Source organism: Dreissena polymorpha, chromosome 5, assembly GCF_020536995.1.
Source record: "Dreissena polymorpha isolate Duluth1 chromosome 5, UMN_Dpol_1.0, whole genome shotgun sequence".
NCBI lineage: Eukaryota > Metazoa > Mollusca > Bivalvia > Myida > Dreissenidae > Dreissena > Dreissena polymorpha.
This window is the reverse complement of record NC_068359.1, coordinates 14,728,380-14,743,647: the sequence shown is the minus strand read 5'-3', so window position 1 is coordinate 14,743,647 and position 15,268 is coordinate 14,728,380. Positions and strand designations below refer to the sequence as shown.

General features: G+C 36.8%; 1 protein-coding gene across 2 annotated transcripts in view; it reads left to right on the top strand.

Annotated features, from left to right (window-relative positions):
- The first annotated feature begins 2,178 nt into the window (after window positions 1-2,178).
- Window positions 2,179-15,268, top strand: part of LOC127881390 (trichohyalin-like) — a 150,458-nt gene continuing 137,368 nt past the window's right edge. For both annotated transcript variants that reach the window (XM_052429183.1, XM_052429177.1), the window contains exon 1: window positions 2,179-2,351. In XM_052429183.1, the coding sequence (XP_052285143.1) occupies window positions 2,319-2,351 (33 nt within the window). In that variant the 5' untranslated portion in view covers window positions 2,179-2,318. The remainder of the gene's footprint in view (window positions 2,352-15,268) is intronic.

Sequence of the window (15,268 nt, the reverse complement as noted above, 5' to 3'; positions counted from 1 at the left end):
CCGACAGGCAGCCGATGGTAGATCAGCGTGCGCTATGTCACTTCCTTGAGATAACTCTTGTTTGTTCGAAAGTGGCACTTTACGGTGCATACAAACTCGTCGTGCAAATAATGCAAATGGCTTGCTAAATAGGCTAAAACTTAATAATATGATGAATGGTTCAACCTATTCAATAACATTGCTAAAAAGCTTAAATAGACTGCAAAGGCTGATTAGGTTTCTAAATAGCCTAAATTGGATGTTTGTTTCAACCTACTGTATTTAATAAAGTTGATGAAAGGTTGCTTAGTACGCTTGATATGCTAAATAGGATGTATTTTATAATAGACATGTACAAAACTTGCTAAATTTGCTTAATAGGCGGAAAATACTGGTACATATGCTTTTAGGATTTATTTTTTTCAAAATATGTACCAAACCTCCGAAATAGGCTGAACAGGCTGCTAAATATACTAAATAGGCTCATTATCATGTATTTTCCAACCTATGTACTGCACGTGTTAACTAGGCTAAATAGGCTAAAAGGGTGCTAAGAAGGCTAAATAGGATGCACGATTCCATCTATGTACTAAACTTGCTCAATAGGCTAACTTCACACACGTCGTAAACGTTTATAAATACGTGTTGAAAAGGTTACATATTTTTTTGTATATTTACTTATTAAGATATAATTGGGTACAGTTATATCAACGTCGAAAAATATATTATTAGTTTCAAGATTTCAGTAGAATATCGATTATTCAGCCATGTGAATCATCGCACAAATAATCATTTAATCAGTTAGTTATTAACAGTATTTAGAACAGATGATTTAGAATTAACGTACCTTTACCTATCGGTATTTGATTTGCGCTGCACTCTGGATCAGGGTTATTACATCTTACGTAGGATTGTGGAGATTGTTGATGTATCAAGAGTTATATACCCTGCTGTGACTGCAAGTGTGCCTCATCATTGCCCCTGTGTAATTTATTTCATGCTGGCGCGGTGACTTATTTACCTGACCACAATTGTCACAATAACGGCGTACGAGTTATGTGACTTTGTCCGGATTTGAATGGTCCATCTTAAACATGAAGTTTTCCGTTATTGGTTTGATTTATTCTTTTGCTACATTTGTTGTTAAACGTTTGAAAAACTTTCCGAGTGTGGTCATTCGCGTATTAAAAAGTTCGACTTTGCAATTGTTGGCAATCTTTGCACAAATTTGAAACCTCCTTTGATCTCAAAATCGACATTTTACAGCGATTTACATATAACGGGTATGCATGTAATCAATCAGTTGGAAACGGAAATTTGTCCTACACAATATTTTCACAATAAAATGCCGAAGCTACATGTATATGAAAATGCAGTATGACGTTTTCAAACAAAAATATAAAATGCCGGAGCTACACAATTGAATTAAAAACACAGTTTAATTAATATGTTTGTGTCATGTTTCATGCAGAATTATTTCACAATTATAACACTACAATTTACATCTAAAAACAATCGCATATTCATTGTTTATGTCTATTTCTTGGCGCATGGATTTGACTTCTTCAGACTGACATTTTAAATGACACTTATTCACTTAAATCTTTCGACAAAACGTCGGAAGTCAATTTCTATGTACATAGTCGAACTTTTTTTAAGCAGACGTTTTGTCGGAAGATTTTTTATTGATTTAGTATGTGTTTGCATTATAATAAACTACGGGTAACTAAAAACAAAATAATAATAATAATAATAATAAAAAAATATATGAACATTGACATCGAGCGCCTATGCCTGTGTTATTGAATTATCTGAACATATTGGATAATAAAGCATACTGTTAGTAAAACTTAAATTGTTCAAATTACAGAAATAATGTCATTAAAATGTGGCTCAATATGTTTAAACTGACGATAAAGTCAGAAACAGAAATTTTTATTCAGTTTACAAACAGCAGTCGACAACGACCTTTCTCACACCGCATTACGTCCAATTAGACAAGCACATGCTAAAAAAAATAGTTCCAAAATATATCATGTTTATTATTTCATTAGAGAATACATAGTAATAAAACTATTTATTTAACGACTTAAATATATATTAATAATAAAAGTCATATATTTATTTCAGCATTGAATTTTTTAATCAATTGAGTACGGCGCATTAATTGCGTTGACATGTACATGCATGATTGTTTATAAATGGCCGATACGGTGCGCATGTTAAACTGACAGAGGGCAGATCAAATGATTGGTGGGACTGTGCCAAAAATGAAGGAGCTTGTGATTTATGTGATATATTTGCGATAACATCTCATCGGGGAAGCTGTGATAACAGCAATGGCATCGTCTGCAACACCGACGCGTCTTTTGGTAAGGAATTGTACAAAATAAATGGTCAAGTCGCGACTTTCAATAGCGAACTGTGCAAAGGCATGTTTGTTTTGCACTTATCATAATGACTAATGTAGCTGGAGTTACGTTGGGATAGTGTGGCTCAGTTGGTCATTTTACACTAAAATGTACCATGGGTACGGAAAAATATACTTAAATGTACCCGGCCAATTTAGAATGTACCCAAGTTAAATTACCGTTAAAAATCCAATGTCTTTAAAATCGCTACAGAATATGAAATAAAATTTACTTTAAACAAAAGCTGACTCATAATTATTTTTCTGTATGAGTTTCGATAATAAATAGGCCATTTTGCAAAATATTGAAATAAATATGAACATTATTAAATTGTAAAAAAATAAAGCGGACAACAGCCAATTTAGTGTTAGAATTCCAGGGTACGTTTAAGTATATTTTCCGTACCCAGTGTACAATTAAGTATACTTAAGATTAAACAGGATAGATTTAAGTAGTACCAAAGCCGACAATGACCAATCAAGCTATAGTTTGAATGTTTTTCAATTTTCTGACAGCATTTAACAATTATTAGAGTAACCCTGGGTTATATCGGACACCTCCAGGATAAAGACAGCGTAATCTCGATGACTCACTATTCGAAGCAGAATGCTTTTGTTTTCTTGGTACAGTAGCTTTCATGCAACTGTATGGAATGTTCAAATCTATTTTAAACCTTTTAGTCCACCAATAAGATTGCAGTTTATAAATAACGACGCATCAGGGTAAAACCGGACGTCCCAAGGCTTTAATCGGACACTCAGAAGGCTTAAATCGGACAGTTGTCGGTTGTATGTATTTTCGTTGTTGGGCTTAATCGAGATGTTATTTAAGCTGTGAAAAGTCTATACATCCGTGAATTTGTATTTTGTAGTTATACTTTACGTATATATTTGCGAATATATGGCATATTTACATCGCATACCTTTTCCCTGTTTGGGCATATCTGAAAAGCGCGCATATACAAGATATACATTGTTATTTATTGTTATTTATTTGTATTTTAGTTAATGGTCCGTTTCTTCCAATGTCTCTATTTTGCAACGAAGCTGTAATGGTTCTTGAGCTCATCTAATAAAAGTATAGAAAACACACCTAAGTTCTATAGGTCTTGCCATAGTTTGATGTCCGATAAACCCGGATAGCATTTTACAAGCATTTACTACCTGGGGATTAGCGGACAGTTTAAGTTTTTTTATTTTTTTAGAAAATCTACTTGCCCTCAAAATGTAAAGCCACTTGCCCAAACATGAAATATCACATTAACTGTAAACCTCATATTTTTTTTAATAAAGATCAAAATGATACACCACAAAACCTTTTATATTTTTGCATATTTAACTAAATGATAACAGCAATTTAAGTTCCATTAAAGTCTTACATAAATGCTCTTTGTTCTTTTTTGAACTTGCCCGGGAGGACAACTAGATTATAAAATAACTTGCCCCGACCTAACTTTTACTTGCCAGGGGCAATAGGACAACTGCTAATGTTGAGCCCTGACATCACACTACTTCATTTGGAGGCATTTATGACTACGACACAAAGAAGTTGGCGGATGAATCAAGAATTTGTGTAAGAAGTAAACATTATTGTTATGATTTAAAATTTAAGTGTTATTTTGTTCAGACTTTTGGTCTTATGTTAGCATCAATTAAAAATGTCGTTAGTTTTCAACAATTTTGTTCTTTATTGATTTTTTTTTTAAACTGTACTTTCACTTTCGGTTGTAACAACATGGATCCTTTATTGACGAAAGTTTGCAATGAAATAGCGTTTTCAAAACCGCTTAAAGATCGAGTTTCAGAAGGAGTGTCTGATGCATGTTTTGAATAGACACGATGTCGTGGCTATATTGCCGACTGGGTATGGGAAAAGTTTGATATTTCGAGTGGCTCCATTTGCATTGAAAGAGAAGTTCAAGTAGACTTGTTCAGTTTGTTTGATTTTGACCTCCTTAAACAGTATCATGATGGACCAAATGAATGCATTGAGCAAACAAGGAATAAGTGCGTGTTGGCTTGACTATAACTGTCAAAGTGGTCAGACCACAGCAAGTGTTGAAGGCAGTTCTGAGCAAATTAAAGGAAATATTATGCAAGTGGGAAAATATGGATACATGAGTAAAAGCACAAAGCTTTGAAGTTCTTTGATGGTTGTTTTTAGGGAAGCCACTAACAAATTTTACCAATTAAATAGATCTAATTATAATTGTTTTTATAAATGCCGTATAGAAAATGTTCTTTAAATAATTGAGATCATTGAACAATTTAGTGAAAGCACATCATTGATGTTCTTTGATGGTCATTATTAGTGGAATAGTATGTCCACGCCGGGAATGCGGATACTTAGATAACAGATGGCACTTCGATACCAGATAACAACAAAAGCCACGCGCGAAAGTTGAGTTTTCAGCTGTTTTGCATTTATGTTCTGTTCATTTGGGTTTCAGACACGTAACAGTGTTTGGTCGATTAATGGTATAGTACTTCGTAATGCGGAGCAAGAAAGTTGTGAAGAAAAACGGTGGGTTATAAATAAGAGAAACAATTTCATCGATAATCGTCATGAATTCGATGATCAGTACGTATTATAACAAAATACAAATACTTGGAAATAAATCAAGAACGTGCCAACTAATCGAAATTAAAGATCAATATGTCCATTACTGTTACAACATGTTAAATTTTAGTTGAATAACGTATTTGAGGAAATTCAAATGTTTCAAGAGTCGGATGCCAAATTTTCATGGACACTTCTTTTACCGATCATCTCAAATACAATAGCACTTCGATTCCAGATAACTCGACACTTTTTACCAGATATAACACACTCTATTTAGTGAATTAGAAATGCAGAATTCGCTGTGGAATACTGCTATAGTTAGTAAGCAGGCAATAGATAAAAATGTATGTACTGACGTAAATAAAAAACGAATTACCGAAACATGTTCTTATCCCTTTGGAATATGATAATAAAAGGGAAAGGGAAGTGTAAAGGGAAGTGCTTCCTATTAGTAGACTGTAGAGCTCAATATAAAGGGAGTTTTTCAATCTCTTTTAAATTTTGTGGCTACGCATAAGTATCGTCTTCATGATGCGATTCTAATGAGCACCTATGCGAAAGGATTTTATGAGGTGTATTGGCCGCTTTAAGACCCCTTGCTCCCCTTATCTAGAGTCCTGCTATAAGTTCAATTTAACACAGTCGTGTTGATCCACATGATCTTTGTATTTTCAATTCTCTTAATCTCAATTTACCACTAAAAACAAGTTTATTGTTAAGACAATTATTTTCGGTCGTCACTTGAAATATATAACTTCAGAAATAAGCATTTGAATCTTATTTAAAATTTGCACTTTTAATATTAATTATATAAATTAATAGTAATACGATTTTTGAAAACGAACAACGCCATTGGTTAAATTACGTTATGCATAGATTCCCACTGTGTCCGGCTTGACAATGCAAATTGATGCGTACTTCAAAATCGTCAAAATTGTGAATTTCAGACCGATGAGAGTTATTTTCATCTATTGTAAGATGCATTTGAAACATTTTAATCTTATAATATTCCCCGATGCAGTAATTTATATTCATTCACCAATATACGAAGAAATGTATCCAAGAAAATTAGCTTTCTTTGATTTATAGCGTGACATAAATATGTTACGGCTCTGGTTGACTTTCGATATGTGGTTGGCTTCAGCGTACAGGTATGTCAATACTTTATAAACTGTACGCTGAAGTTTCTTTAGCTATCTTGCAACGTGTTTAGTTAGTTACGTGTTTAGTGAGTCTTACAACAATAGACTGGCGTGGAAAGTGGCTCCTTTTGAAGCACAACCTGCATACAATAATATATTATAGCTGACCCGGTTTGATCGGGCCTGTTTTTGATAATAATTAAATACCATTTTTCACTTCCGTGTTTATTATGTTTACCAGCGCCATGCTGGAAATATTCCGTTCCCCACAATTCTTAGCGCACCTTTACACAGGTCAGTAAGACCGATGTGTACACAATGAAAAGCCCATAGGATGGCGAAGCGAACGTTTAACCCATTTAAGCCTAGTCTTATCTGTGTCTACGCTGTTTGCCAAGGCCTTTTTTTCTAGACGCTAGGCATAAATGGGTAAATCGTTTCTCGTTGACAGGTTGCAGCTAGCTCAAGACTTGGTCAACTCGATGGTCATCGAACGGAAGTGAATACCGATGTTTACGAGAATGTACGAGATGTTTTATCTCAAAGTTGATGTATCACGATTAAATCCGGATCAGCGAGCGATTTATTGCATATATTGCGGCACGATTGATTTTGCGGAGTTTCCGGAGAAAAGCGATGTATAACGATTGACTCCTGATCAGAGAACGATTTATTGCATATATTGCGGAGTTTACGGAGAAAGTCGATGTATCACGATTGACTCCGGATCAGCGAACGATTTAATGCATATATTGCGGATTTTCTGGAGAAAGTCGATGTATCACGATTGACTCCGGATCAGAGAACGATTTATTGCATATATTGCGGAGTTTCCGGAGAAAGTCGATGTATCACGATTTACTCCGGATCAGAGAACGATTTATTGCATATAGTGCGGAGTTTCCGGAGAAAGTCGATGTATCACGATTGACTCCGGATCAGAAAAAGATTTACTGCATATAATGCGGATTATCAGGAGATAGTCGATGTATCACAATTGCTGTGACTGCACGTGTACCTCATCGTTTCCCCGTTACAGTTTACTTTATGCTGGCGCACAATCTCCACGCAGTTTTCGTTCCATGCTCTCACATAAAATATCTGGCATCACAAGAAAATCCTTCCAGATCTGAAAGGTTTTTATTTTATGTTTTTGTTTTAGTAAATTTTAATGAAAAGTAGTATCATGTTCTTTTATTGTTAAAACCTATCGGTAAATGACATGTGGGTTGTATTGTGAGACAAAACAAAGACCTATAGATAACATCTATAGGTCTTTGGACAAAACAACCGAAATATTAGTATCCATGATAAACAAGGCAATCGTTTAATTATCTAGCCACACATGTGTGACGTATGCATGCCAGAATAGGCAACCGACAATTGCCAGTTTGCTATAAATAAGACAGCGTGACTTCAATTTTCTAGCGGAATGTATCGTGATTTAATGTTCCATTTACAAGACGCAATGATTTTTTTAAGATCCGCGTCATGCGATAATGGGTCTTATGCAATATGCTGCCAGCGTGGCTCCAGCACAGCCTGTGCATCCGCGCAGTCTTGTCAGAATATGCATACTAAATAGGCTACTCTGGAGATACATTGTGTGCTTGTTTATAGGCCAGACTGCGTAAGTGAGCAGGCTTGACTTAAGCTACGCTTTCCGCATATGCCATAAGACACATTTTCGCATGACGCGGATGTTACCGTGTTATTTGAATGTGTGGACAGAAAACTGCGTCTTAATTAAATATCAACATACCACATGGTTCGATGACGAAATAATACATTCATAATAAACCATGTGATGGCATCTCACGTAGTAAAATTTGTTTGTATCCACGAACACTGTTATGCAATACAAAAACCTCTGTTTTTAATTTAATAACTTCGAAACGTCAATTTTCTACTTTTTTTCAATGTCAGGATAAACGCCGAATGTTTTGTGTACAAGATATTTCTTGTTTTCTTTTCTGGAAGTATATTCGGGGTTGTTTACAGTAATCTACATAATTCACAACAACCGACTGACGTACGGTGCAGCATGTCAACCGCATCATTCGCAGATCCACTTCTGTCTTTATTTAAATTAATAAACGTACGTCAAATGCGAGGTAACCTTAAGTCAGCCTTACGGTGTCCGAGCTTCCTTCACAAAGTTACATCAAATATATGAGTCGTGTTCTGAGAAAACTGGGCTTAATGCATGTGCGTAAAGTGTCATCCCAGATTAGCCTGTGCAGTCCGCAGAGGCTAATCAGGGACGACACTTTCCGCTTTTATGACATTTTTCGTTAAAGTGAAGTCTCTTCTTAGCAAAATTCCAATTTTGACGGAAAGTGTCGTCCCTGATTAGCCTGTGCGGACTGCACAGGCTAATCCGGGACGACACTTTACGCACATGCATTATGCCCAGTGTTTCCCAAATTACGACTCATATGTTTTGTCCTGCTTTCTTGTGTGCGTCTAGTCTGCGGGTCTAATAAGTTGGTTGTGACGAAATGTATCGCGACCGGTTGGTCCATGGCACGTTTATATTTATATATATTTAACGCTTACATATAATGAACAACTAATGGGGCATGTTTTTCAATCTTTATAACAGTATAAATGTATCGATGTGAATGTGAGGGTCGTCGCGCATGCAGGATTATTGCAAAGGAAATTCACTAAAAGATGAATCGAGTTTAGGCCGCCGCCCGTAAAATAAGCGCCTTTGGATGACTGTACCGGTGGCCGTCCGATACCTTAACGATAATATCCCGGAAAAGTAACTTTTTGGGGGAAAAAATCTCCAGGTACAAATAAAGCTGACCCATTCATTTCTAAGTCACACACCGTAAGAATAGTTATTACTTAAATCTTTGTTAAATTGGTTTATATAATGGACCAGCGTTGCTTGTACCGGGGTGGTTAATGGGGTTTTCTAAACTCTTGCTGTTCATGTATCAGTCTAATGAACATTGCTCGGTGTCTTTCGTTGCATAATTTGTCGCCACGATCTTATTCGAAATTGTAAGATGTTTTAACAGTATAAAACCTACGTCAGACCAAGTACAAAAAACATCGACGATCTGACAGTGTGCGGCAAAACTAAAAAATATCAATAGGTGTGTGTTAACGTTTAAAGGATTCGTTAAATTTCGACAGGTGCCATCCAAATATGATTCAGCAATTTTGTTTTATATAATAATTATACGTTACATACGCTTTCAAGCCTAGTATTAGCTCAAAGGACTACAGTTAATGCAGACTTAAAATTACACAATTTGTAAAGTATTCTTTTTTAATCATACATTATCAGTTCGACACAATGCTGTCTCCTATAATTCTATTATGAATGGCCATGTGTGCTTATTGTCCCCTACCGGTGAAACCGGAGGGGACTTATGGTTTGCACTTTGTTTGTCTGTCAGTCTGTCTGTCAGTCCGTCACACTTTTCTGGATCCTGCGATAACTTTAAAAGTTCTTCATATTGTTTTCATGAAACTTGAAACATGGCTAGATGGCAATATGGAGATTATGCACGTCATTTCATTTTGTTCCTACGTCAAAAATGCTGGTTGCTATGGCAACAAATAAAAAAAATTATACTGATAATGGTGGAGTTTCAATGGTTGGGGACCATATTGCTTGGCAATCTCTTGTTTTATAATGTTGTAGATATTATGTTTTGTAATGACGTACATGTGGATGAGACAATTATAAATAATATATATGCTTCAGTTGTGTGAATAAGCTGATAATTGCTGTATTAAATACAATTGACAGTGCCCATCTTTGCACCACTACTTTATTTTTTATTTGAGCTAGTGGCACGTTACACCTTTCTGAGATGTGATCAGGTGGTTTATCAAGGTGTGAAACTTGATCGGGTTGATCATTGGTTGTTGGGATATTGAAATGAATGGATGTTCAGTTAACCTGATAAGGTAAATATATATGTTAATTACTTATTACTAATTTGCGTATGCTTTGTTACTGAGACAGTGCTTGTAAGTGTGATAGGTGTTTAAAAGTTCGGTAAAGGAAAATGAAAAAAACACAACACATGTATCACGCAAAACGAAAAAGAACAAAAAAATAATTTGTTGACTAAAATACCGTTAAAAGTATTGAAAACAACGAGCATATTACCGAAAAGCAGAACATATTAAACACACATTTATATGTTTGTTGTTTTCCACATGAAAGCGATAGCCATTTTACAAATGCGCGCCAAAATGTGTATGAAAACTTTTACGGAATCCACTCCTTTTGAACTTTCAAAACTGACAATTTGTATCGTGAATATAAGTTTTTCGTGCTGCAACTTATTTTTGAAAAATGAAATCACATTGTGATTTGGAACGCTATAACTTTAATCAATAGATTTAGACAAAACATATTGGCGACATGTCCTTTGTCTGTATTTATTATACATAATGGGTATTATCTCTAACATACTTTTTTTCGAACAGCTGTCCGTTTATTTGGATACAGACAGTAACTGGCGACCGGATCGGATAAACCATGACCAACTGCTGGAGGTCACAGTAAAAAGACCGAATTATGGATCGTTGAAATGTCATCCCTGCCACTGCTGTAAATACAAAGATAAGTGATGATATATCTTTTTGAAATTGACGTAAGACAGTAATGATTAAAGAGATAATTGTAATGTGCGATTGTCGTTGAGTTCCTATGGTAAGCAGTACTGCGGTTGGTGCGCAGAAAGACAACACTGTCAATTATACTTGATTTCTAGAGCTAAGACGTTTTTGACGCTCTGTCTGTTTGTCTGTCTGCTCAAACTCTGGCAAGGCTCCTCAGTTTTACTGCGAGGGACACACTTTTCTACCCGCTAGCGTAAACACTGACGCGGGTCGACGGTGCTGGTACAGCGAGTCCGAGTCGTCCGAGTAAGCGTAAGCAGTGTTAAAAACGCCTTAGCTTTAAAAATCAAGTCTACTCGATGGCGTTTTCGTTCTGTTATCCAGCAGCAATACGGTTAACTAAAGGCAGTAACTAAGGTCTTACATCATCTTATCCCTTTTTTTCATTGCAGCTGTTTAACGTTAACTCTTTTTTTTTGGAAATGGACGTATTCGTATTTACCTACCGGTATATATGCTAATATGTGTTTATTTTTATTTATCTGTTATCGTCCCTTAATATTTTCGTTTGTTTTAATGATACTAAACTGTATATTTTCAATAAAGTAGTGTTTAATTTATTTTCATTTCAGTTACTAGTTCGTGTCAGATGGGACTCTATCACGATTCGGTTCCACTGCTGGAGAAGGATGGCGCAACGTTTACGGATGCCATGACAATTCTTCAATTTAGCCGGTGGTGGTGGTGCTTGAGGTGAAGATGGTGGTGGTGATGGTTGTGATGGTGGTGGTGATGAGGGTGATGTTGATGGTAGTGTTGATATTGGTGGTGATGGTGGTGTGGTTTGGTGACGGTGGTTGTGATGGTGATGCTGATGGTGGTGGTTTTAGTTATAATGATGTTGATGGTGGTGGCGATGGTGGTAGTGGTTGTTGAAATGATGATGTTGCTGGTGTTGGTGGTTATGGTGTTGGTGATGATGGTGTTGGTGAAGGTGGTGGTGAAGGTGATGGTTGTGGTGGTGATGGTGATGATGGTGTTTGTTATTATCAACGGGAGATCAGCATGCACTAGGTCGCTTCCGGGAGAAAACTTTTGATTATCCGAAAGGGTTCCTTATATTCAACTCTCCGTGGATATAGCGCACACTATGCTAAATAGGCTGTACGTACGCCGCCCCCCCCCCAAACTCTAACGCCAACGCTCATTAAAAATCCAGGGAATAAACTATGTCTGCCCGACAAGCAGCCGACGGGAGATCAGCGTACACTAGGTCGCTTCCAAATGATAACTCTTTATTTGTCCGAAACGGGCCCTTAAAGGTGCATATCCACTCGCCGTATATATTGCGCGTCAAATGCTTAATAGTCTGTATGTACGTCCCCCTGAAGCCCACCTTAAATAAAACCCCGGGTCGAAACTAGGTCAGCCCGGCAGGCACTCAACTGGGTATCAGCGTGCACTAGGTCACTTCCGTTGATAATTCGTGGTCGTCCGAAAGGGGCCCTTAAAGGTGCATACCCATTCGCCGTAGATATAGCGCATAATGTGCTAAATAGACTGTATATACGTCCCCCTATCACCGACCCTTATTAAAATTCGGGCTGAAATAAGGTCAGCCCGACAGATCTGCATACACTAGGTCATACCGGGGGAAAAATCTTGTTTGTCCGAAAGGGATACTTAAAGATGCATACCCACTCGTCGTCGACATATCGCATAATACGCTAAATAGGCTGTATGTACGTCCACCTGACGCCGACCCTTATTAAAACCAGAGCCGAAACTTGGTCAGCCCGACACGCAGCCGACGGGAGATATGCTTGCAATAGGTCGCTACCGGGAGATAACTCTTGTGTGTTCGAAGGGGTCCCTTAAAAGTGCATACCCACTCGCCTTGGATAAAGCGCATAATACAATAAATAGGCTGCATAAACGTCCCTCTGATGCCGACCCTAGTTAACCCCCTGAGCCGAAAGTAGGTTATTCTGACAGGCAACCGACGCGAGATCAGCGCGCACTAGGTCGACTCGAGGGGATAACTATTGTTTGTCCAAAAGGGACCCTTAAAGATACATACCCACTCGTCGTCGATATATCGCATACGCTAAATAGGCTGTATCAACATGTCCCTGACGCCGACCCTAACTAAAACCCCGGGCCGAAACTAGATCAGCCCGAAACGCAGCCGACGGGGGATATGGATGCAATAGGTCGCTGCCGGGGGATAACTCTTGTTTGTTCGAAGAGGGCCCTTAAAGGTGCATACCCACTCGTCGTCGATATATCGCATAATTCGCTAAATAGGCTTCATGTACGTCCCTCTGATGCCCCTCTGATGCCGACCATAATTAAAACCCGAGCCGAAAGTAGGTAATCACGACAGGCAGCCGCCGGGAGATCAGCGTGCAATAGGTCGCTTACTCTTGTTTTTCCGAAAGGGGCCCTTAAAGTTGCATATCGACTTGTCGTACAAATTGCGTAAACTACGCTTAATAGGATTGACGAACGTCCTTCTGACGCCAACCCTAACTAAAACCCTGGGCCGTAACTAGGTCCGCCCGACAGGCAGCCGATGGTAGATCAGCGTGCGCTATGTCACTTCCTTGAGATAACTCTTGTTTGTTCGAAAGTGGCACTTTACGGTGCATACAAACTCGTCGTGCAAATAATGCAAATGGCTTGCTAAATAGGCTAAAACTTAATAATATGATGAATGGTTCAACCTATTCAATAACATTGCTAAAAAGCTTAAATAGACTGCAAAGGCTGATTAGGTTTCTAAATAGCCTAAATTGGATGTTTGTTTCAACCTACTGTATTTAATAAAGTTGATGAAAGGTTGCTTAGTACGCTTGATATGCTAAATAGGATGTATTTTATAATAGACATGTACAAAACTTGCTAAATTTGCTTAATAGGCGGAAAATACTGGTACATATGCTTTTAGGATTTATTTTTTTCAAAATATGTACCAAACCTCCGAAATAGGCTGAACAGGCTGCTAAATATACTAAATAGGCTCATTATCATGTATTTTCCAACCTATGTACTGCACGTGTTAACTAGGCTAAATAGGCTAAAAGGGTGCTAAGAAGGCTAAATAGGATGCACGATTCCATCTATGTACTAAACTTGCTCAATAGGCTAACTTCACACACGTCGTAAACGTTTATAAATACGTGTTGAAAAGGTTACATATTTTTTTGTATATTTACTTATTAAGATATAATTGGGTACAGTTATATCAACGTCGAAAAATATATTATTAGTTTCAAGATTTCAGTAGAATATCGATTATTCAGCCATGTGAATCATCGCACAAATAATCATTTAATCAGTTAGTTATTAACAGTATTTAGAACAGATGATTTAGAATTAACGTACCTTTACCTATCGGTATTTGATTTGCGCTGCACTCTGGATCAGGGTTATTACATCTTACGTAGGATTGTGGAGATTGTTGATGTATCAAGAGTTATATACCCTGCTGTGACTGCAAGTGTGCCTCATCATTGCCCCTGTGTAATTTATTTCATGCTGGCGCGGTGACTTATTTACCTGACCACAATTGTCACAATAACGGCGTACGAGTTATGTGACTTTGTCCGGATTTGAATGGTCCATCTTAAACATGAAGTTTTCCGTTATTGGTTTGATTTATTCTTTTGCTACATTTGTTGTTAAACGTTTGAAAAACTTTCCGAGTGTGGTCATTCGCGTATTAAAAAGTTCGACTTTGCAATTGTTGGCAATCTTTGCACAAATTTGAAACCTCCTTTGATCTCAAAATCGACATTTTACAGCGATTTACATATAACGGGTATGCATGTAATCAATCAGTTGGAAACGGAAATTTGTCCTACACAATATTTTCACAATAAAATGCCGAAGCTACATGTATATGAAAATGCAGTATGACGTTTTCAAACAAAAATATAAAATGCCGGAGCTACACAATTGAATTAAAAACACAGTTTAATTAATATGTTTGTGTCATGTTTCATGCAGAATTATTTCACAATTATAACACTACAATTTACATCTAAAAACAATCGCATATTCATTGTTTATGTCTATTTCTTGGCGCATGGATTTGACTTCTTCAGACTGACATTTTAAATGACACTTATTCACTTAAATCTTTCGACAAAACGTCGGAAGTCAATTTCTATGTACATAGTCGAACTTTTTTTAAGCAGACGTTTTGTCGGAAGATTTTTTATTGATTTAGTATGTGTTTGCATTATAATAAACTACGGGTAACTAAAAACAAAATAATAATAATAATAATAATAAAAAAATATATGAACATTGACATCGAGCGCCTATGCCTGTGTTATTGAATTATCTGAACATATTGGATAATAAAGCATACTGTTAGTAAAACTTAAATTGTTCAAATTACAGAAATAATGTCATTAAAATGTGGCTCAATATGTTTAAACTGACGATAAAGTCAGAAACAGAAATTTTTATTCAGTTTACAAACAGCAGTCGACAACGACCTTTCTCACACCGCATTACGTCCAATTAGACAAGCACATGCTAAAAAAAATAGTTCCAAAATATATCATG